This window comes from Leopardus geoffroyi, chromosome A1 (genome assembly GCF_018350155.1).
Source record: "Leopardus geoffroyi isolate Oge1 chromosome A1, O.geoffroyi_Oge1_pat1.0, whole genome shotgun sequence".
Classification (NCBI taxonomy): Eukaryota; Metazoa; Chordata; class Mammalia; order Carnivora; family Felidae; genus Leopardus; species Leopardus geoffroyi.
In genome coordinates this window covers 5,397,858-5,419,777 of record NC_059326.1, presented here as the reverse complement: position 1 = coordinate 5,419,777, position 21,920 = coordinate 5,397,858, and the positions used below count along the sequence as shown (strand labels likewise).

Here is a 21,920-nt window from a genome sequence, read left to right as displayed (position 1 = left end):
GGCGGGCCAGCGAGCCGACCGGGGGCGATGCGGTCACTGGGTCCGTCACGCGGAAACCAGCTTGTTCCAAAAACATAACAGGATAAGATACATCGAAATCACCTTAAAATAGGTCTAGAAGATGTGGGAAAAGTCCTCTTTCTTCCCCACAATTTATCTGAACGCCCGTAATACTTAATCTAGAGAAATCTTTGACTTGAGACAGTCTTAAGTATAATGTAGAAATGCAAGACACCCAACAGTGGAATCATACCAAAGACTCTTTGCAGCTGTTTTCAAACAAAGGAAACACAAAACTGCACCAAACCCCTACCTTGTTTCTTTAGCTTCTATCATTATAACTATTTTTAACCTTCATGAGGTGTTGGTATGAAAGCATCCATCAGACACTATTCTTTAAGTAGCTATGTTTATACAGACACGTGTTAATACACAACTACAACCACAGAGCGATATAAATTCAAATCCCAAGTGTTGTTCAAATAAATGAACATCACTCAGCACGTATTCTTTTCTCCGTTTCTAAAAAAGGCTTCGCTACCTTCTATGTTAATCTTATATTTGTTCCCAGATTTGATCATTCAAAATTCATATCCTGATGTGAAGCACGGAGCTTGAAAAACCATTGAACATACCCTTATGCCCGTGTATTCAATTATCTACAAATAAGCATCAATCCCTGTCATTATTTTCTACTGCAGGAAAAAGAAATACCCAATATATATTTGTCATGACTCTACAAAGAAAAAACATGAACTGAACGGTTTAGTTATCTGTGAACTGGCAAAATACCATTGATAACAGAGGACTGCTAATTTCTCAAGCTCCAATATTTCCAAACAACACCTATCCACTAAGACAAATAAAAGTAAGGGGAAAATGCACAAACGATTGACAGATGGTTTCAACTTGGCACTTGTATATTTGAGAAAGGATTATCTTCAGGCTGGTGTATTTACTCTGGTCTTTAATGACTGGTATGTCCAAGTGGTGAAAGGGCACCGCCATGAATCCTTGCTTAGTGGGAGAAAAATGCTCACTCTGTTTTTCTCAGATGACCCAGGTGTCAAGACTTTGATGGAGTAGCGGGAGACAGAGGAGCTGTCTGTCTGTCCATCCATCTGTCCGTCTGCCTGCATCTCTCCCATTTGCTGGCCTATCAGGAACTAAGCCACTGAGGACCGCTCAGCCCCCGAACTCCAACAGAGCTCAGTTAGCGGATTAACAAGAAACAACAGAAACCAAATCTTTCAGCAGAAGCTCTTAGTCTCTGCTGACCCAGCAAAGCGGTGCAGATGGCAATGATAATAAAGCTCAGAAATCGCCAACCATAAAATTTAAACCAAGCCCAACTTCCAAAATTTGGCAACTTAAGTTAGCTCCGTCAATCTGACGTATCTCATGTTGCCAATTTACCTGTGGCCCTAAATGGGGCTAAATAGAATAGGAAGAATTCTGAGACACAACGAACGGAAACATTCCCTTCTTGCCAGGTATTTCCTCTCTAAAGTTAAACAAGTAAGAAGCTGAGTCAGAGGCACTTCAAGCGGAGAAGCCTTCCTGCCATGGTGACAGCACGGATGGACCTGGAAGACATTGTGCTAAGTGAAGTCAGTCAGTCACGGAAGGACAAGTACCACTGCGTGATTCCATTTATGGGAGGCACACAAAAGAATCAAAGGTATAGAAGTCCACGAATGGTGGTCACCAAGGGCTGGGGGGAGGGGAACTGGGCGCCGTCGCTCGATGGGTAGAAAGGTACAGTTACTCGAGAGCAGGTTCCAGAGACCTGCCATACCACACAGCGCCTACGGCTGACACTAAGGTGTCGTGCATTAAATAAGTTATTAGGAGGTAGAGCTCCTGCCGAGTGCTCTTACTGTACCCAAAAACAAGACACACAACAATCCAAAAAAAAAAAAAAAAAAAAACACACAACAACACTACCCAAACCAAAGGGACACAAGGGAACTTTTGGAGGGGATGGACACGTCCATTACCTGGCTTGTGATGACGGTAACAAGAGTGTATATAGACGTTCAAACTCAAATTGTACATGTTAATTAGATGCAATTTCCTGTATACCAATTATACCTCAATAAAGCTGGGAAAACAACCAACCGACCAATCAACAAACAAACCAGAGAAGCCTGCAGTCTGGGAATAGTTGCTCACGGTCATCTTGGTACTTCCTGTTCAAACTGGAGGACAGTTAAGCTTCCAGGATGGGGTATTCCTTATGGTTTTCAAAGTCATAGGAGGAACACTGGCTGTCAAAATCAGGAAAGGGAAAAAGCATCGATAATTGAGCAGGTACTAAATGAGGGAAAGTGTCAGATGTATAGGCAGGAAACTGGAAAACATAATTTTCTTTGGGACCAATTAACGTAAGAGCTACTTTGCATATGCTCCATCAGAAAGGTGTCAATGTTGTCAGAAGAAGTGGAATTTTTTCCTAATGAAAGTTAACATGACACTTGTATTAATGAAACACATTCTGAACTATTTCACAGGAAAAAGAAAAAAAAAAAACCACCTTAAACACAAATACTATCACAAGGCAAGACTTGGGGATATAAATATTCATGACACATTCCACATGTTTAGTTAGGCTCTATTCTTGACTTTTTTTTTTTCTCCTGGTTTGTTTTTCTAGTAGGAAAGATGCCAAATATTATGAGCTTCTACTTCAGAATTTTGGACCACGGTTTGACCTAACATCACCTTGTTTCATTTGGCAAAGCACTGTTGTCAAAAATGACACGCGCTGATGAATTAATCATTCATGAAAAGAGGAAGAGGAAGAAACACAGGAAAAAACTTGAAAAGTGATGTGTCTACAAGCTCTCCTGGCGCCTCATCTGGGTCCCAATGTGTTGAAAGCGGCAGAGTGGAGAGATGGGAGATCACACAGGCCCGATTACCATAATTCTTAGACTAGTGCCTGACGAGAAGGAAGGGCCTCGTTACTTCCATGGTCCATTTTGTATCTGTGTCGACGACACAGTGTGAAGATCAGAAACCAAGGGGAACTTTTAGCACAAAAACCACGTCTCAGAACCGTTCAGAAGGACAGCTCTGCGAGAGAAGAAAAGTGGTATGGTAACACCCATTTTATAACCAAAAAAAAAAAAAAAAAAAAAATTCCTAAGAAATGTGCTCACAACTCTCAACAACAGCCAAATTATGGAAAGAGCCTAAATGTCCATCAACTGATGAATGGATAAAGAAATTGTGGTTTCTATACACAATGGAGTACTACGTGGCAATGAGAAAGAATGAAATACGGCCCTTTGTAGCAACGTGGATGGAACTGGAGAGTGTGATGCTAAGTGAAAGAAGCCATACAGAGAAAGACAGATACCATATGGTTTCACTCTTATGTGGATCCTGAGAAACTTAACAGAAACCCATGGGGGTGGGGAAGGAAAGAAAAAAAAAAAAAAAAAAAAAAGAGGTTAGAGTGGGAGAGACAGCCAAAGCATAGAAGACTCTTAAAAACAGAGAATAAACTGAGGGTTGATGGGGGGTGGGAGGGAGGGAAGGGTGGGTGATGGGTGTTGAGGAGGGCACCTTTTGGGATGAGCACTGCGTGTTGTATGGAAACCAATTTGACAATAAATTTCATTTACTGAAAAAAATCAATCAATCAATCAATAAATAGAAATGTGCTCACAATTACACAGCACACTATTAAAAGATCAAACCATATTACTAAATGCCCCCTGCTAGAGATTTCTGTCATGTCAACATGTCACAGGTGCTAACTTTTATTTGGATTATCTAACAGATTTTCCTACAGAAGAACTTCCTGTATTTTAAATCTTATACTAAAATATTTGCTTGTATTTTGCCACAAGTACTGTATCTTCCCACCAAAGCAGTTTGCTAGTTCAGGACACAAGTAACCAAGCTGACGGGTTAATTTATCTTTCGACTTTTCACCTCTAGGAGCTACAGATAAATATTGATAATTTGTCACTTTTAGCCGGAGGGAAAAAAACCCCAGAAATCCTTCATAGTCAAGAGTTGATACTATAGAGTGACTGGTATAAATTACGTCCCGCAATAATTATTTAAGACGAAAACAGTCCTCCATTTCTAAACGTGTCATCAAAATTGGCTTTGATTCCAAAATGTTTAATAAAATGGCTTTTTTTTTTCTAAGCTAGAAATTACTCAGAAAGGGATTCCTTGTTCTATTAAGATTGCCAAGTTCCCACATATGCCAGTCTATACAATGATTAAATAAGCTATTTCTCTATGGTACAGAATCTACATCAATCTAATTTTCATTCTGAGTAAATAATGGTAAAACCTGTGGACGGAAAACATTTTTTAAACGGCGGGCTTTTTGGACGTTGTTTTTATTCAACATGTTGCTGAGGAATCATAACATCTGAGCACACTCACTTTGAGCACAGCAACAAAAAGGCCAGTTAGGACCAAATAAAATTGCCACAATCACTCAAATAATAGCATTCATTTTAGAGCTCAATGAAAAAAAATGCCAAAACAAAACCCTGTCTAAGAATGAATTCTACCTTAATTGCATTTAATCAACAAACGGGCATACATGCTAAGCTGTAATACAAACAACCCAAGGATAGGCTTACACCCTCGACAAGTTAATAATGTTCTCTGGAACGAAATGTCAAAGGTGGAAGCTGACTTCTAACTCAACATGCATGATGCTGAGAAATTGTATCATGAAAGAAACTAAAGAAAAGTTTTATTTTTGCAAGTGTATGATTGGCCCCCTACCAATGTGGACGCCAACCAAAACACAATTGGTGGTACAATTCTAATTAGCGTGTCTGAACTCTGTTTGGATAGAATTCTTGTGTGTGGTTCACAGGCTGAAAGATACCACACGCAAAATGCATCATGTTCTAAGATTTCTTATTATCCATCATGCCTCATTAATGTAAAAAGCTAAGCTGGAGTGGAGACCAAGTGGAAAGAGCCAGTTCTTTCCTACCCTCAGTAGTCTGAAGGTAGGGCCAGTGTACAGGTTCGGGGATGCAGGCTAAGTGAGTCACAGGCTTAAAAGAGTCCAGAAAACAAGTATAAGGTCGAACCAGCCGCGGAGATGATACACTGTCCGTGACTAAAAATGCTGTGATTTCTTTTTCAACCCCACATGCATCCTGCCACAAAGTAATCTCTCGACTGCTCCCCGTTCTTGGTGGGGAAAACAGACCCCAGACCAAGCTGGCCGAACGAGGGGAACACATTTGTCCCAGCAGGGAGTGAGCTCCTGACCACATCTCTCTCACTCCCAATCAAATAACTTCCCTTTCTTAGGTGAAGGGTACAAACACTTCTGCCAATTTCTACGTGGCTTACTCTTGAATTGCTATTTTATGGAAATCATCAAGTGTCTTTGCAAAGATTTAGCTATAAAAATCTTATGGTAGTGATATTCCTAACAGTAAAAAAAAAAAAAAAAAAAATAACGTGTTAACCCAAATACCCAACAATAGGAATAGATTAATCATGGTGTTTTCATAACAGAAGATTAGCAAGCTTTTAGAAAACATTTTATATCATGATTTCACATAGAAACTAAACCTTTATAACCATCTTTAAGGTTTATAACCTTTTTCGCTTCACATACTGTAAATAATCTAAACCACTTCTGATAAAAATTATTTTAACTGAGAGAGATCTAGATTTAAATATCAACTGCTAACCGTGATGAACTCTAGTTGGGGGGATTGTGAATTCTGATTTCTTTCTTTTCGCTTATCTGAATTTTCTATTTTTTTCCTACGAGAAACATAAATCACTCTTCAAGCTAGAAAAATAAACCCAAAAAGCTTTTTAGAAACGTTTGCTGTGCCCAATCTGCTTTTTTCTCTTTGCCGTATTTCTATGGTATCATGGTAGGTTCACACATGTTTATCTTTGAATCTACCCTGAAAGACAGAAGTCGAAACACACCCAAGAAAATAAATGATGTCTTCTGAAACCCTTCATTTGCACATCCACCCTGCTGTGGTGTTTTCCTCCCGCTCCACCTCCTGCCCAGAGATATACAGTCATAAATCACATCTGCTAATACGGTGGCACTGGGGACAATGAGCGTCACCTGCACTTACAGGGGACCGTGGCGGGGCCACGACTTCCTCACAAGGGGAGCCCTGATGATTCTTTCATGACTTTTTTCCCGACGATACATGTTAACATTTTCAATTTCTGAATGTTCTCAAGAGGCCAGAGACCCGCCCCATCCCAAGTCTGTGCCCACAAAATTTATCTCCGTTTTGACAAAACTCAAGAACGTCGGAGAAAAAGGAAAAATGACAGAACGTGAAAGACGGTAGTTCCAAGGACACAGGGAAGAAAGAACAGAGAACAGAGAACTCCTTCTTGAACATATAAAAAATGGTTTGCACATTTCCTACGTGACTTCTTGGAGAAAGACAAATCCTACCAGACTTTATGCTAAATAGGTTCACACAAATTCTTCAGGTGGAACATGTTCAAAGCAAAAACTTCATATAAAACTCGAGTCCTGACAGTAATAAACACATGACTATAAATTAGCTGCCACAGCCGACTACGTGATTTAAGAGCACGGGCCCTGGTACTGTTCGTATCCAGGATAAACTGACAATGCCTCCCTTGCTTTTTTAGGTGAAGTCATGGAGGAGACACTCTAATTTTACTGAGGCCTTTATTTCCTCTTTATAAAAACAAAGAGAATATTTACCAAGGATCAACAAATTAAGAGAGTGCAATTTTTGATTCAATACAATAATTTACTTATATGGTTCAGGTTTGTTTTTTTTTTCTTTCTTTTTTGAGAGAAAAAGAGGGAGGGAGAGAGAGAAAATCCCAAGCAGCCTCCCCGTTGTTAGCACGGAGCCCGATGCGGAGTTCAAACTCACGAACCATGAGACCAGAACCTGAGCCGAAAACCAAGAGTCAGATGCTCAACCGACTGAGCCACCCAGGCGCCCCTCTATGGTTTTGTTTCTTACAGGTCCCTCAAATACAGAACAGTGCCTGTTATGTTACGAAAAGGCTCTGGTAGCTGTGAGGTGCGTGGTACCATCACCCGGGACAGAAAACTCCGAAAACTAGTGGGGAAGCCCAGAAGAAATGAGGAGACGCATAGACCAGGGATTGTGACTAATTCAGCCTACACATTTTGAATTTAAGGTATGCCAAGGTCAGTGTGAAAAAGTCTCAGACACGGGGGGGCTGAAGAAAGGGGTTATGCTGAACATGCTGACAGACTGGGGAAGTCCTCTCCTCTCAACCCCAAATACTCACTAGAATCAAAGTTGGGGACAGGTGGCTTGTATAATCCCTAGAGTTCTGATTTAATTGTTCTGGGTAGAGGCTAGGAAGCAGTCTTGTCTTTTTTTTTTTTTTTCTTCTTCTTCTTTTCCACGAAGATTTAATTCAAACAAAGGGCACTTTCATTCAAACTTTTGTTTTGTTCATTCAACGTACATTTCATTTAAATGGATGAATTCTCTTATTCATTTTTTTAAATGTTTTATTTATCTTTGAGAGAGAGAGAGAGAGAGAGAGAGCGATTACTAACAGGGGAGGGGCAGAGAGAGAGAGGGAGACCCAGAATCCAAAGCAGGCTCTAGGATCTGGGCTATCAGCACAGAGCCCAATGTAGGGCTCAAACTCATGGACCACAAGGTCATGACCTGAGCCAAAGTTAGCCGATGAACCGACTGAGCCACCCAGGTTCCCCTTCATTTGTTATTGTTTTTTGTTTTTTGTGTTTTTTTTTAACGTTTTTATTTATTTTTGAGACAGAGAGAGACAGAGCATGAACGGGGGAGGGGCAGAGAGAGAGGGAGACACAGAATCGGAAACAGGCTCCAGGCTCTGAGCCATCAGCCCAGAGCCCGACGCGGGGCTCGAACTCCCGGACCGCGAGATCGTGACCTGGCTGAAGTCGGACGCTTAACCGACTGCGCCACCCAGGCGCCCCTGTTATTGTTTTTTTAAGAAAAAGTTCATATAACATAAAATTAGCCATTTTAAAATGTAACAGTTCAGGGGCGCGTGAGTGGCTCAGTCGGTTAAGTGTCTGACTTTGGCTCAGGGCATGATCTCAGGGTTCATGAGGTCGAGCCCTGCATCGGGCTCTGTGCTGACAGCTCGGAGCCTGGAGCCTGCTTCGGATTCTGTATCTCCCTCTCTCTCTGTCCCTCCCCTGCTTGCATTCTTTCTCTCTCTCTAAAATCAATAAACGTTAAAAATAAAATAAAATAAAACTAAAAAAATGTTAACAGTTCAGTGGCATTTAGTATATTCACAACCTTGTGCAACCATCTAGTTCCAAAACGTTTTCATCACCCCAGAAGGAAATCCTGTACCCATTCAACAATCACTTTATGTTCCTTCTCCCGTAGGCCCTGGAAGCGACTAATCTGCCTTCGTCTGTATGAATTTACCTATTCTGAATATTTCATATGAATGGAAACATATGATAGGTGATCTCTTGTAACAGCTTCTTTCACTAGGTATGTGTTTGAGGCTCATCCATGTTGTAGCACGTATATCCACGCTTTTCCCCTTTTATGTCCAAATAATATTCCACCGTATGGATACACCACCCTTTGTTGATCCGTTCATCCATCAGGGGACATTTGGGTTGTTTCTACCTTTTGGCTGTTGTGAATAGCGCTGCTATGAACATCAACATACAAGTAGCTGCTTGATCACCCGTTCTTGATTCTTTGGGTTATACGCCTAGCAGTGGAATTGCTGGGTCAGAGGATAATCCTGTATTTAAATTTTTGAGGACAAAAATTGTTTAAGTTCTCTAGATGGTTCAGGATAAAGCTGGTGTTGTGACTCACGAACGGAGAGGATGAATGGGGCCCTGAAAAAAAATGGAACGCACCGGGGAGAAGATGTGGCGGGGGGGTGGTATGACGAGGCCGAGGCAAAACCTTGGAAACAGGACACTTCAAAGGCTGCTGAAAAGATCCCATAAGGAAGACATGTAGGAAAAAGAGGAGTCACAGAAACACATGAGAATCCAGCGGGGGCAGCCACTGACTTCAGCTGCTGAGGAGGAATCAAGAAAGAAATTGAGAATCTTTGCATATGGCAAGATACAGGTCACTGGAGTCGGGGACCCGCTCGTTTCTCTGAGGCCCTGCTTACAAGGAGTCGGGGCCCACATAAGACGTAAAGTAGAAGATACAGGAGTCCTGTCATATACTCTCATTTACTCTTTGCTCTTAACAGGCACAGACCATGTCACGATTCTCCCGGACACACAATGCACGTATCAAGCCTCCGACAAAAATGTGATTAGACCAACCAGTTTTTACCTCGATAGATAATGTGGCAGGGTCCCTGGCAGATATACAACAGTAAACCTCAGGAGATTTCTGACCTGTACCCGTTTTGCTGTCCATGTAATGACCTTCCTAGGATTTTAACTACATGGAAAATATTTTGGGTATAATAAGGTTTAATTAGCTAAATGTGTGTGAGTCTAGTGTCCGCAAAGTAGGTAACAAATTCTTACATTATTTCCTCTGTTTTCTGCCTGAAATATTGTTTTCGCTTAAAGGTGTTATCAGTTTTTATACAACATCCGCCAGTCTCGGAATCAACGTTGACAGGACACGGGGCTTCACGAGCTCGCTGAGGTGATTTTCCGAAAGCAATTATTTTCTTCTATTATTAGAGAAAGGGGTAACTTTTACAGTGATTACATTTTAAAGATGAAAAGTGAGAATTAAGGTCAACCTTATGTTTGAAGTCACATTAAATTTAATTTACGGTTAAATTCTCAATGAATAGTAAGCAACATCTGAGGTACACGAGTGCTTTTTTTTTTTTAAAGTAGGTGTTGATGTTCTTAAAATCTTGAGTGTGAAACCAGCCAAGAAATGCTTCCTAGAGTAGTAAAAGTGGTACGCTCTCCTAGATTCCTTTCTTCAATTAGTGTTTCTATTTTGTGGTCCTTCCTGTGAAGTCTTTGAGTGCACAGCTTTATGTGATACACAAAGCCCTCTGAAAGCAGCCAAAGAAAGAAGGGGGAGAAGATGTTTTTCTTTAGTATCAAGCACCTGGCAAGGAAGCGGCGTGTTCCTGTAAAGCCTTGAAGGCATTCCTGCTCTCCCCGGAGAATCCAAACGGACTCGTTTTGATTTCCCTTTGAAAAACCATGAAGTGAGAGCACGTTTGCTTTGATTTAGTTTACCAGACTCTCCCATGTTGTTTCTTGTTGCTTGATTCTGCTCACCGACAAGTCAGGGTGATGGCCCCGTGACCCCCTCGCGGTTGGCAAGGGAGAGGGACGTCCTCACCATGACTTCTGGCTCCGGGTGGAACTAGAGTAACCACCCCTAGTGCTGCGGACCTCGCAGAAACCAGGAACCTAACTCGGCAGCTTTAGGGCACAGACACAAAGGGGAAATTATGAGAAAAGAGCGTCTCGCCACTACTCCTTCTCCACTTCTTGCCATGTGCACGTCCCTGAGCTAACGTGCCCAAATGGAACCCAGGGAAGAAAGCATGGTATCAGCCGCTTCGAAGAGACAGGATAGAGGGGGCCCCTGGGTGGCCCAGTCCGTTGGGCGTCAGACTCTGGCTCAGGTCACGATCTCGCGGTTTGTGAGCTCAAGCCCCACGTCGGGTTAGCTGCTGTCAGCAAAAAGCCCGCTTCCGATCCTCTGCTCCCCCTCTCTCTACCCTCCCCGCCCCCCACTGCTTGTTCTCTCTCAAAAACCAATTAAAAAAAAAAAAAAAAAAAAGACAGGATAGAGGCACCTGGGTCGCTCAGTGAGTTAAGCCTCTGACTCTTGCTTTCAGCTCCGGTCACGATCTCACAGTTGTAAGATCAAGCCTGCATCCGGTGCTCCGCTGGCTGTGGAGCCCACTTGGGATTCTCTCTTGCCCTTGTCCTCCGCCCCTCCCCCGCTTGCTCACACCCATGCACCTACAGGTGTGCTCTCTCTCAAAACAAGATTAAATAAGTAAAACAGGACACCAAAACACAGGATGAAAGAATAAACAGATAAGGTGGACTTCATCAAAATTGAGATCTTTTGTGCTGCCAACACCTTCAAGAAAATGAAAAGACAACCAACAGGAGAAAATATTTGTAAATCCTATTTCTGATAAGACAGTCGTATACGGTGTACATCAAGAACTCTTGCAACTCAACAAGAAGACAAATAATCCAACTTAAAAATGGACTTGAACAGACATCGGCATGGCCGATATGCACATGCAAGGATGCTCAACATGATTCATTTTTAATATTTCAATTAATTTAGTATTTCAATTTTTCTATTTTATCTATATTTTATAATTAATTACTATTAGCCATCAGGGAAATGCAAATCAAAACTATGAGATACCACTGTACACCCACTGGGCTAAACAGTGAAAAAGACACATAACAAGTAGATGGATATGGCCAAGCTGGCACAGTCACAGATTGCTGGTGAGAACGTAAAAGGGTGTAGCCACTTTGGAAACCGGCCTGATGGTTCTTCCAGAGATCAGACATAGACATACGAGCTGACACAGCATTTCTGCTCCTTGAGAAACGAAAACAGATGTCCATACGAAACGTATACATGAATCCCCATTGCAGCATTACTCATAGTGGTCAAAAAGTATAAACCATCCAAGTGCTAATCAAGATGAATGACTAACAGTGGTATATCTATGCAACGGAATGTTATTCAGCTATGAAAAGGAACGACGTACTGATATATTCTGCAACATGGAGGAACCTTGAAAACATTACGTTAAGTGCAAGAAATCAGAAGAAGACCCCATCTCATATCCTTGTATTCATACGAAATGTCCCAGATAGGCAAATCTGTATAGACAAGAAAGCAGATTCGTGGTTGTTTAGCACTGAGCGAGGCTGGGGGGGGGAGGGTGGAGGAGGATGGGGACTGACTAACAGGAGAAAAGAGGGTTTCTTTTGGGGGTGGCTAAAAATAGTCTGAAATTGGTTGTGGTCATGGTTACAACACATCGTGAGCAGCCTCAGAGACACTGAACTATATACTTTAAAGGTGAATTGTATCTCAAGAAAATTGTTTAAAAGAGAGAGAGAGAGAGAGAGAGAAAGGGAGACCGTTATACAACTCGGAAGCCTGGCCTTTCACATCCAGATGCTTAGTCATCCCTCACTATTCTGGGTCCCTCTTACCGTGCCAAGCTTCCAGACGTAGAGGTAATACGCAGCTCCTATTCACTGTTGTAAACACATTTGAATCTGTTCCTCACCTTGGGGTCCTCGAACATCCTACAACCACAGCACAACAACTACATTCCTCTCCACCACGGAGGCCCCACCGGCCGCCACCCCGGCTCTCCTTGGCCTTTGATGACATGTTCCAAATTATGAAAAGGGTTCAAGAGAGAAGTATAAAATGATAGAGAACTATCAGCATCCAAAGACGGTTCAGGGTTCTGAGTGTGTGTACTCACGGGAAAATGGCAACAGATTTTTTGGTCTCCAAGAAGAATCCCAAGAATCACTAGAGTGGGGGAGCAAGGTTGGAGAGGCAAGGGAGAGACTTTCCTGTAGCTGTCCCCCAGAGTTGCCGGCCATCCCAAACAGGCAGTGTTACGAGAGGTCTGGGTAGAGAGGTGTGGCAGATGATGTCACTAGGGCCTTTTAGTCAGGCAGAAACAGCACTGTCACTGCGACAGCCATTATTCTGAACGGACGATGCCTGAACCCACAAGAGGCGTTCTTGAAGCATCAATGCAGTGAGGAATTTAAGAGCATCCTGATAACTGATTTCTGAGAAAATACCCAAGGAAACGATGTACAAAAAATGCGTAACCCTAAAATATAAGAGCAATCACAGATCAGATTATTAATCCAAGGATTTGGACGGTGCACTGAACCATGTACCAGGCACTGCCCAAGGACAGTAGTTTCGGAGATGGAAAGCTCTCCTCTCGGCTCTCGTCTGCTGCACAACCAAGGTGGTGCCGCTCATCTTTCTAGTATTTGCTTTATAATCCCGACCCTCAAATCTCTATCAGAATTGGACCTTGCATGGCCAGTAGCCCGCGGAAGGTAGCAATGCCCACCCTCAAAAACCTTCCCAAATTTCCTGAAAAAACAACCAAGTCCCTCACCTGAATGCTAATACAGCACTGTGTGTCAACTAACTGGAATTCACATGAAAGCTTAAAAGACAACAACAAAGTCATCTGGCTGGATCCAAACACAAAAGCTGGTAGAGCGTGGCCCCCACCAAACCTCCTTACTGAATAGAAATACCTACTGTATGTCAGAAAAGAGGCATCCAAATTCCTCGAGTCTTGGAGATTGAGCCCAGACATCCAGAACCAAAGAACCAAGTAGCTAGGGCCTTGCCACACCTGCTCAGGGCAGACTTATTCCAGTTACTCTCCCAGGGCGAGTAAGACTGGAGGCCCCAGCTCTTCTATTACGTTTTCAGGAGACAACAAACAAAACTGTAAAAACCACTAATTGCCTTACCTAAAATCTGTGAAAGGATGGTTAAATTAGTATTTTTATTTTGCTTGGTTTTTTTTAATCTGTTTAAAGTTTTTATTTATTTTGAGAGAGAGAGAGAGAACGAGTACAAGCAGGGGAGGGGCAGAGAGAGAGAGAGAGAGAGAGAGAGAATGAATCCCAAGTAGGCTCCACACCATCAACACAGAGCCCAACTCGGGCCCTAACTCACAAACTGTGAGGTCGTGACCTGAGTAGAAATCCAGAGTTGGATGCTTAACGGACTGAGCCACGCAGGCACCTCTATTTCGCTTTTCTTTTTAAATGAAACTTTACCCCTAGAATTTCCATGCATTGTTTTGTTTTGTCTTTTAATAAAAGCACAGGTTACAGCCACATTGGAACGTGAACCCCACCCAGTCCGCATCTGCTTACCTGCAGCATATGACCGCCTTACACGAAAGCGCCAAATCCAGGAAGCTTCTCCTGACTTCAAAGGACAGTGCGTACTTCAGGGTGTGGCCATCGATGATGAGGGCCACATCGTTCTCCTTGCCCAACAGATTCCCAAGGTCGGTGCAATGCTGGGTAATGGCTGCCCTTGTTGCCTGAAACGAGAGTTGGGGGGGGGGGGGCCTTTGTGTTTAGTATTTCAAATTGTAGGTGTTTAATATATCAAAAACAGAGTGCCATACCCATTCTAATGTAACGCATACAGAGTCCGATGTGGTGTGTGTCTGGAATTTGCTGGAATGCCTGCTAGGTCTGTTGTATGGATGAACGTATCCCCTTTAGTGATATTTACATTTGACGTTTAAAATAACCTACTCTAGTTACAGTCCAGGCTGAACTACGGCATCCAAATTCTTCTCCGTTGGAATTTTAATTGCTAAGGTTCTGAGGACAGTTTTTCTACCCACTCCTTTATACTCCATATGGAGTTTTCTCAGTGCCTCTAGAACAGGAGACTCCATACAAACAAATGGGCGGTGGTGGTTTTTTTTTTTTTATTTCCCAAAGATAAAGGTGCTAAAACTTAAATGGAAAACATTTCTCAGTTTGCACAAGATAATCTTTAAAGCCTCCAAAAAGTATTAGGGGATATAAAATTAATACAAAAGATTAATTTCTTTTCTCTGCTGAGATCTTCAGATTAAACCATTTCTCCCCACGGGTCGTCCACAAGAAGAAACAAACTGATCATGTTTTTCATGTTCCAGAAAATATTTAATCAAATTAAACACTTTAAAATAATACGTTTTAAGATATTAGTACCAGCCTAAATAAACACCTTGGTGTGATGTCTCTTATCAGATAGAATTAAAGCATAGAATCATTCTTTGGATTAAAAAAAAAAAAAAGTATGTCTGACTTCCCAGTGAATTTATGACTACGAGTAGGATATCTGCTTCAAACAGAAGAATAAAGTCTCTGGTTCACAAAAATATATGGCTTAAATGAATCGGGGAAACACAAAAGTCTGCTAAAATTATCGTCTGGACGACTGCCCTTTGGCTATTAAGCTACATTTACATATCATTTATCCACATGATAACATAAATTACCATCTTCAAGAAACATGTCAAATGGACAGGAATCTTTCCACCGCTAGTTAAACTGAGCATCAGCTACGACCACAAAGTGGAAAACGGGTTCTACTCTTACTGCTCAGTTTTCATTCTCAGTAAGAGACTTCCAACAACACTTATCCGAAAGATGTATTTGAGGCATAATTGTGGCCTAGAGCCCCGTTCTGGAGTCAGATGGCCCAGGGACTGGTCCCAGCTCTCCACTTATTACCTCTGTGACCCTGGGCGGGTTACTTAACCTCTTTAAACAACAATTCTCAAGTGTAAAACAGGGCTAAGAATACTTACCTCACAGCACTTTTGTTATAAACAAATGAGCTAATCAGGGCAACCTCCTTAACACTGAGCTTGGCAGATAATAAGCACTCAATGAAGCCCATTCTCCCTCTGGTTACTACCCTACATCTAGGAAAATACACAGTTGAGCTACTTTGGGCAGTGAATAAATGCCATTGCTGCTGACAACGCCTTCTTTGTCAGTGTAGTGACATAAGCATAATTGATAGAACAGTGCCCTAAGAATAAAAGTTGACTTTCAGTAAAATAAAGGAAACTTTACACATTTTTTTCAACTCTTGATTAGTTGCCTAATTCTGAATCTCAGACAAAACGTCTACGTTTACCTTATCTGTGCCAACAGCCTGCCCTTTAGAATCTGGGTGGAAAGAAGAAAATCCCACCCACTCAGGGAAATCCCGGTGTGGTGGCTTGGGTGTGTTCACCGGGAAACTCAGACAAGTCTGGGCAATTCTGGAGAGGGTGCTGGCCAGAGGTCGATGCGGGGGGCATAGAAAAACCTCCTGGAAAATATCTTACTGAAAGGGATGAGGCAAGACGTGTGGAACTGGTCCTCGGACAACGTGCCAATACTGTTGTGGAGGCACCGTCTAGCCCAGCGAAACTTACCCTCGCTGCCACCCCACCCCCTGGACTTATGGAGGAAAAGGTTGAGGAATTCAAATCCCTGAGATGAGGAGACCCCTGCCTGTGGCTGTGTTTTAAGGGGGCACAGTACAAATGGAGATACGCGACAGCGGTAAGATCATGGAGGGTACTTTCTCCACTTAGGGTTATTTCTGTCCTGCTCATAAAGACAGACTGGAGCCTTCTTCCTCAGCCTAAGGGTTGGCAGCTGACCGCCCGTGAGCGTGAGAGGCTCTGGGGCAGGAGCAGGGAGGGTGCCAAGCACTGGGAATGGGAATGGCAGAAATACGGTTAATGAGGAAACCATGCTCCTCAGACACAGACAGTCCTCCCCTTGCCCCCACAATCAGTCAAGCAGTTATAGGGAAGGGCCCGAAAGGGAGCTGGAGTTTCAACAGTGGCAGGCAGGGACACAGAGTCGCACACATGGCCCCTCTTCCTGAGAGCCCCGTATGCCACAGCCCACAGCGGCCTGGGAAACATGGAGGACACTGAGTTGACAGGTTTCCAAGTCGAACCGGGAAAAGTGCTGTGGACTCAATGTGTGTATCTCCCCAAAACTCATATGTTGAAACTCTAATCCCCAATGTGATGGTTATTTGGAGGTGGGGCCTTTGGGAGGTAAGTAGGTCATGAGGGGGAGGCACTCCCAATGAGATCAGTGCCCTTACTAGAAGGGACGAGGGAGTCTCTTCCTTCTCTCCCTTTCTCTCTCTCTCTACCCCGCCCCTCTCCCCCCTCCAGCCACGGGAGGACACAGCTGAAGACAGCTGCTCCACAAACCTGGAGGAGAGCCCTGGGATCCAATGTCCTTGGAGCCAATGGATCTGCCGGCACCTTGATCTTAGACTTCCCAGCCTTCAGAACCATGAGGAATAGATTTCGGTTGGTTAAGCCACCCAGTTTTGGGGCCAGCAGACCAAGCTAAGACAAAAGACGACCCCTTGAGCCCACCGGTGATGCAGCACTACTCTTGGCATAATGGATTTGGATACGAAAAGACGTGGCCTGTGACCAAGGCAACACACAGACAGAGCACACGACAACTGCCATCATGTTTACTGCCTGGAATGAGCCTCCTAACATAGCAGTCATAGGACAGATCCTCGCTTAGTACCGAACATGGAAGAGAAGGCTGCTAATACGGGGGCGCAGGGAGAGGGGAGGCAGGACAAGGCCTCTTGGAGCAAGAGATGCCCGTGGAAGTGAATGATGACCCCTTGGCCGAGTTCAACTGCAAACCATAGAAACGTAGCAGTCACGTTTTCCCTTTGCAGAGACTGCACAAAACATGACTGTTACTATGTGGGCCATTTGGCCTTCCTGGTACATTTTCCTTTCCCTGTTTTCCAAGTTTTTATTTAAATTCCAGTTAGTCGACGTACAGTATAATATTAGTTTCAGGTGTAGAACCCAATGATTCATCATTTACCTACAACACCCAGGGCTCATCACAACTGCCCTCCTTAATACGCATCGCCAATTCAGCCCATCCCCCTGCCCCTCCCCTCCAGTAACCCTCAGCTTGTTCTCTACAATTAAGAGGCTGTCTTCTGGTTGATCCTTCTTATTCCTTTTGCCTGCCACGCTCTCTACTCCTAACCGCCGCTCCTATCCAAACCGTCCTGTTCTCTCACTTCATCTCCACGGAATCGCACCTTTGCCTTTGAGATTGAAAACCTTCCCTCCCACTAAAACCTCTCCTAACTCCCCATCCTCCCAACTCCACCCTTGACTTGTCTCCAGCCTCCACTTCAGTTCCTCCCAATGCCCGCTCAGCAATCATCTTTGATCAAACCCAGACTGGTTGGGTTCACTGCACATGTGTGGCAGAATATAGGCCCCTTCTGTGCAGTCCTCAAGCAAGCCAATCGAAGCTATTACTATCACAAACAGTTCCTTATTCTCAAATGGACTATGATTCAAAAGTCTATTTGTAAGTCGGTTATTGGGCACTTAGAATCTATTTTCCCGAAGGAACGATGCTACAAATTGTGGTTGGGTCCCAGGGCCTGTTAATGCCTATTTAGCCTAGTCGCTAAACTTTATACTGCAGTCTCTTATTTTAATAAAAAACCAATTACTGAAAGTTACAATGGACTTAGCTGTTATGAGGGGCACGGGGAGTTGGGACTAGAAGTTTCATTCCCAGAAAGATACAGAACATTCCAAAACCCTTCGCTAGAATTTGCCTTTTAGGCATTAATATTAAACAATCTATTTCCAGGTTTTCAAACATGTTCTACAATTTTATTTTCCTTTGCAATTAAAAACACACACGGTTTACAGCCAAAAGCGAGCGAGGGCAACCACAGACCGTTCCTGTCGGTGCCCCAAACACTCACCGCTCCCTTGGTTGAGCTGTACTGGGAGCCCTGCATTTCTTATCAGTAAGCTCTACACTGGCCTTTCCATTTTCAGTTGTTTTTTTTTGTTTTTGTTTTTTTTTTTAATGATATAAACAGCATAGACAGTGCTACCCTTGATCTCAGGAAATGGTTGTCTGCTCACAGATCACAGGTTCGTCTGAAGTACAGCTGAAGTTCAATCTGAATTTATGCGCAGGTGGGATCTGAAAGGCGGCTCTCCGGTTAATCACCCCGGGTTTAATCAACCCAGAAAGATGAAGATTTCTAGAATCTGGACGCATTTCTACCGATTTGCAGATAGCAGGAATCTTTCCTCAAAATGAAACCGTTCCAGCAACACTGAAAAATGTCGAGGTAGGTAACCCTCTCCCTCCGTGAGCTTGGCAAGTGTCGAGAGGAATTTCTTAGACGCTGAGGTAGCAGCAGCTGCCTCAGACCCCACTTTGATGTTCTGCAAATTCCAACGGGCTCAGAGCTGACCATGCTGAAAGCCAGGATGGTTCAAGTTTCACGAGCAGCAATTCAGCCAAATCATACTACGCCTTCGAGAACAAACTCCCTTCTCCTGGATTAACCTCGGGCTAATGAGTATCTAATGGTGATGCTCATCCTCTAGACCATGGGTTCAAAAGGGTTTTGTTGTTTTTCCATTCCAGCCGCCTATTTTTCTGGTCTCTTGCCCACTGTCATATGTGACTTCTCTCGCCACTGCATTCTACCATTCCTTCACCCATTCCCACTGTCCAGACTGTCAGACCAGCCACAGCAGCATTCTTCTTATTCTTGCCACTTCCTTTATTTTACTATCATTTTCGTTTCCAATATAATCACACTTGTTTCCTGACAGCATTAACACGCACAATACTTTGGCATTTATAAATCCTAATGGATATGGAAGTTTGTAACGCTTAAAAGACAAAGCACAAACCCAGCAAACCCACGACAGGCAAATAAAGAAAGTCAAGGCTGGGAAGACAAGATAGTGACTCATGGCCCTGACTGGCAGCTGTTGATGCCTGGAGAGCTGATACCTTTCTGCTCTGGATGTTGCTTTGTTCTAATCTATGAATACCTCTAAACGAGGTTCATTAAAAAGTAAGAGGAATCTCTGTTAAGTGTGTAATGTTTCAAGGATTTCCTAGAATGCTAATAATTTCAAGGAGGATAGGATGCTATTTCACAGGCACTGAGCAAACCTTCTTAAGAGATCATTTGGCCTCTTGCCTCCATGTACCCAAGTACCTGTCTGGTACCCTCAAGTCACCTCTTATTGTCACCCCCATCAAGCATTTCTCTACACTGGCCATCTCCACCTCCCACAAAATGTTCTATTGCTGACAAAAAAAATTTTTTTTTTATCTTCTGAGAGTAAACCAACTCAATTTACTGAATTCACAATAACAGACAAGCCTCTACAGAGGTTTTGTTTCGGTTAATCGACCTCATTGAGCTATAATTAATGTAAGGTTGAGCCATTTTAAATGCACAATTCAAGGAGTTTCGGCAAAGGCATGCAGTCATGTGACTCTGTCCATAACCAACACATAGAACATTTCCATTACCCTACAAACGTTCCGTCCTGCCATTCTGCAGGCAATCCCACCCCCACCCCACCCCAACCCATTCCCTAGCAATCCTCAATCCACTCTGTCGCTATAGTTTTGCCTTTTTGCGGATGCCATATAAATAGAATCCGTTCACAATGTCTTCTGTCTGGCCTATTCATCTAGCCTAAGGCTTTGCGATCTGTCCAGTGTTTCTGCACTTATCAATTCCTTTCTGTTTCTGAGTCGTATTCCACGGTATGAATATGCCCCATTTTGTTTAATTCACTCACCCATTATCACACATCTGGGTTGCTTCCAGTTTTAGGAGATCATGAATAATGCTAGTGTAAGTATTTGAGTCTTTGTGTGGACACGTACTCCTACTTCTCCTGGGTAGACACCTAAGATTGGAACCACTCTGTCATACCACCTACACAGACACACAGGGCAAGTGTTCATCTAACTTTAATTTTTTTTTTTTTAACATTTATTCATTTTTGAGAGACAGAGAGAGACAGAGCATGAGCAGAGAAGGGGCAGAGAGAGAGACACACAGAATCTGAAGCAGGCTCCAGGCTCTGAGCCATCAGCACAGAGCCCGATGCGGGGCTTGAACTCACGAACTGCGAGAGAGGACTTGCGCCGAAGTCGGACACTCAACCGACTGAGCCACCCAGGCGCCCCAAGTGTTCATCTAACTTTAAAGAGACCGGGAGGGGCTGTTTCTGACTTAAAAAGACACAGCTGAGGCACTTCGCCTTCTTCCCAGGCCCATGTGCACGCCCTGGCTGCTCCCCGCAATCCTTGTCCACACGGGCACCATCAGTCTCTTCGATTTCAGCCCTTCTCGTGGGCGTGCAGTGTCAGATTTAGTGGTTTTCATTCGCATTTCCCTAACGACTAATGGTGTTGACTGTTTCCTAATGCTTAATGAATTAAACGAATTCTGTCTGGGGGGATTTTAAGACACACAAGTAAGCAAAGTGGAATAATTCAGGGAGTACACAGGGGCCGTTCTTGTGCAGGCTGATAAGCCCCAAGAACACCTCTTCAGGAGAGCTGGGCTGTCCTACTTTTCAATTTCTTCTTTTTACATCTCTCGTCTCTAGAAGACCCACGTTTTCGTGGAAAGGCATCCCAGACAGTGTGAGAAGGGGGACTCAGGAGGTGGGGAATATGGCAGAAAACTGGCAGCAGCTGTAAATGAACAAGTGCCATTTATTTAAAGGGGGGGGGGACCATTTATCATTTATTGTCCACTTATTTTTAGCCTTCAGGGCCTAGAAAATGTCTGAAGACTACAATCACTGCTATTTATTGGAAGACCATTTGACTAACAGTTGTGACTGAGCTCAAATCATTCAGGTTAAAGAATTCCCTGAAAACATGTACTTTCATTATCACAAAGGATATTAAATAGCAAACCTAATAGGCTTACTTTATTCAAAAAGCTGTATTTTGATTTTTAGTACCAGGAATCGTCTTACATGCTAAACAAATATATTCTTGAATGGCTATATATAATGAGATCTCAAAAATAATTTATATGCTCTAAAAAGCATTGCTATTTGAATATGGACTGCGAATCTTTTTTTTTTTTTCAATTTGTTAAAATGTGGAATTCTTCTTAAAGTAGATAACCCTTTTCCTCTAAGAAAATGATTTCAAAGTGTGACCCTCCTGCAAGAAGAATGCAAAATCAGCATTTGTCAGTGATCATTCAGCTGTGTATAAAATGACCCTCCATAATTCCATGAACGATTGCTTGTCACACATTTGTCCAGACTGGATCTCTGGGAGTCACCGTAGACTTCAGAGACACAATGAATCACTGCCACGGTTAATATCACACTAACCAGGAATAATTTTACTATGAACACAAACACTTTAACTTAATTAATTTTCTGACCTTTGGGGATTTAAATTTTTAACCTTCGGCGTATTCATAGCTGCCACCTATTCAGCTATCTCTAAAATCTGCTCGACACTTGGGGTTATTTTAAAGTGCCCAGACCAAACACAATGGTGATCA

General features: G+C 43.1%; 1 protein-coding gene across 12 annotated transcripts in view; it reads right to left on the bottom strand.

The window, feature by feature from the left end:
* The window catches only part of ATP8A2 (ATPase phospholipid transporting 8A2), a 641,066-nt gene that overhangs the window by 319,938 nt on the left and 299,208 nt on the right, over positions 1 to 21,920 (bottom strand). For all 12 annotated transcript variants that reach the window (XM_045459237.1, XM_045459162.1, XM_045459073.1 and 9 more), the window contains one exon: positions 13,895 to 14,067. In XM_045459237.1, the coding sequence (XP_045315193.1) occupies positions 13,895 to 14,067 (173 nt within the window). The remainder of the gene's footprint in view (positions 1 to 13,894; positions 14,068 to 21,920) is intronic.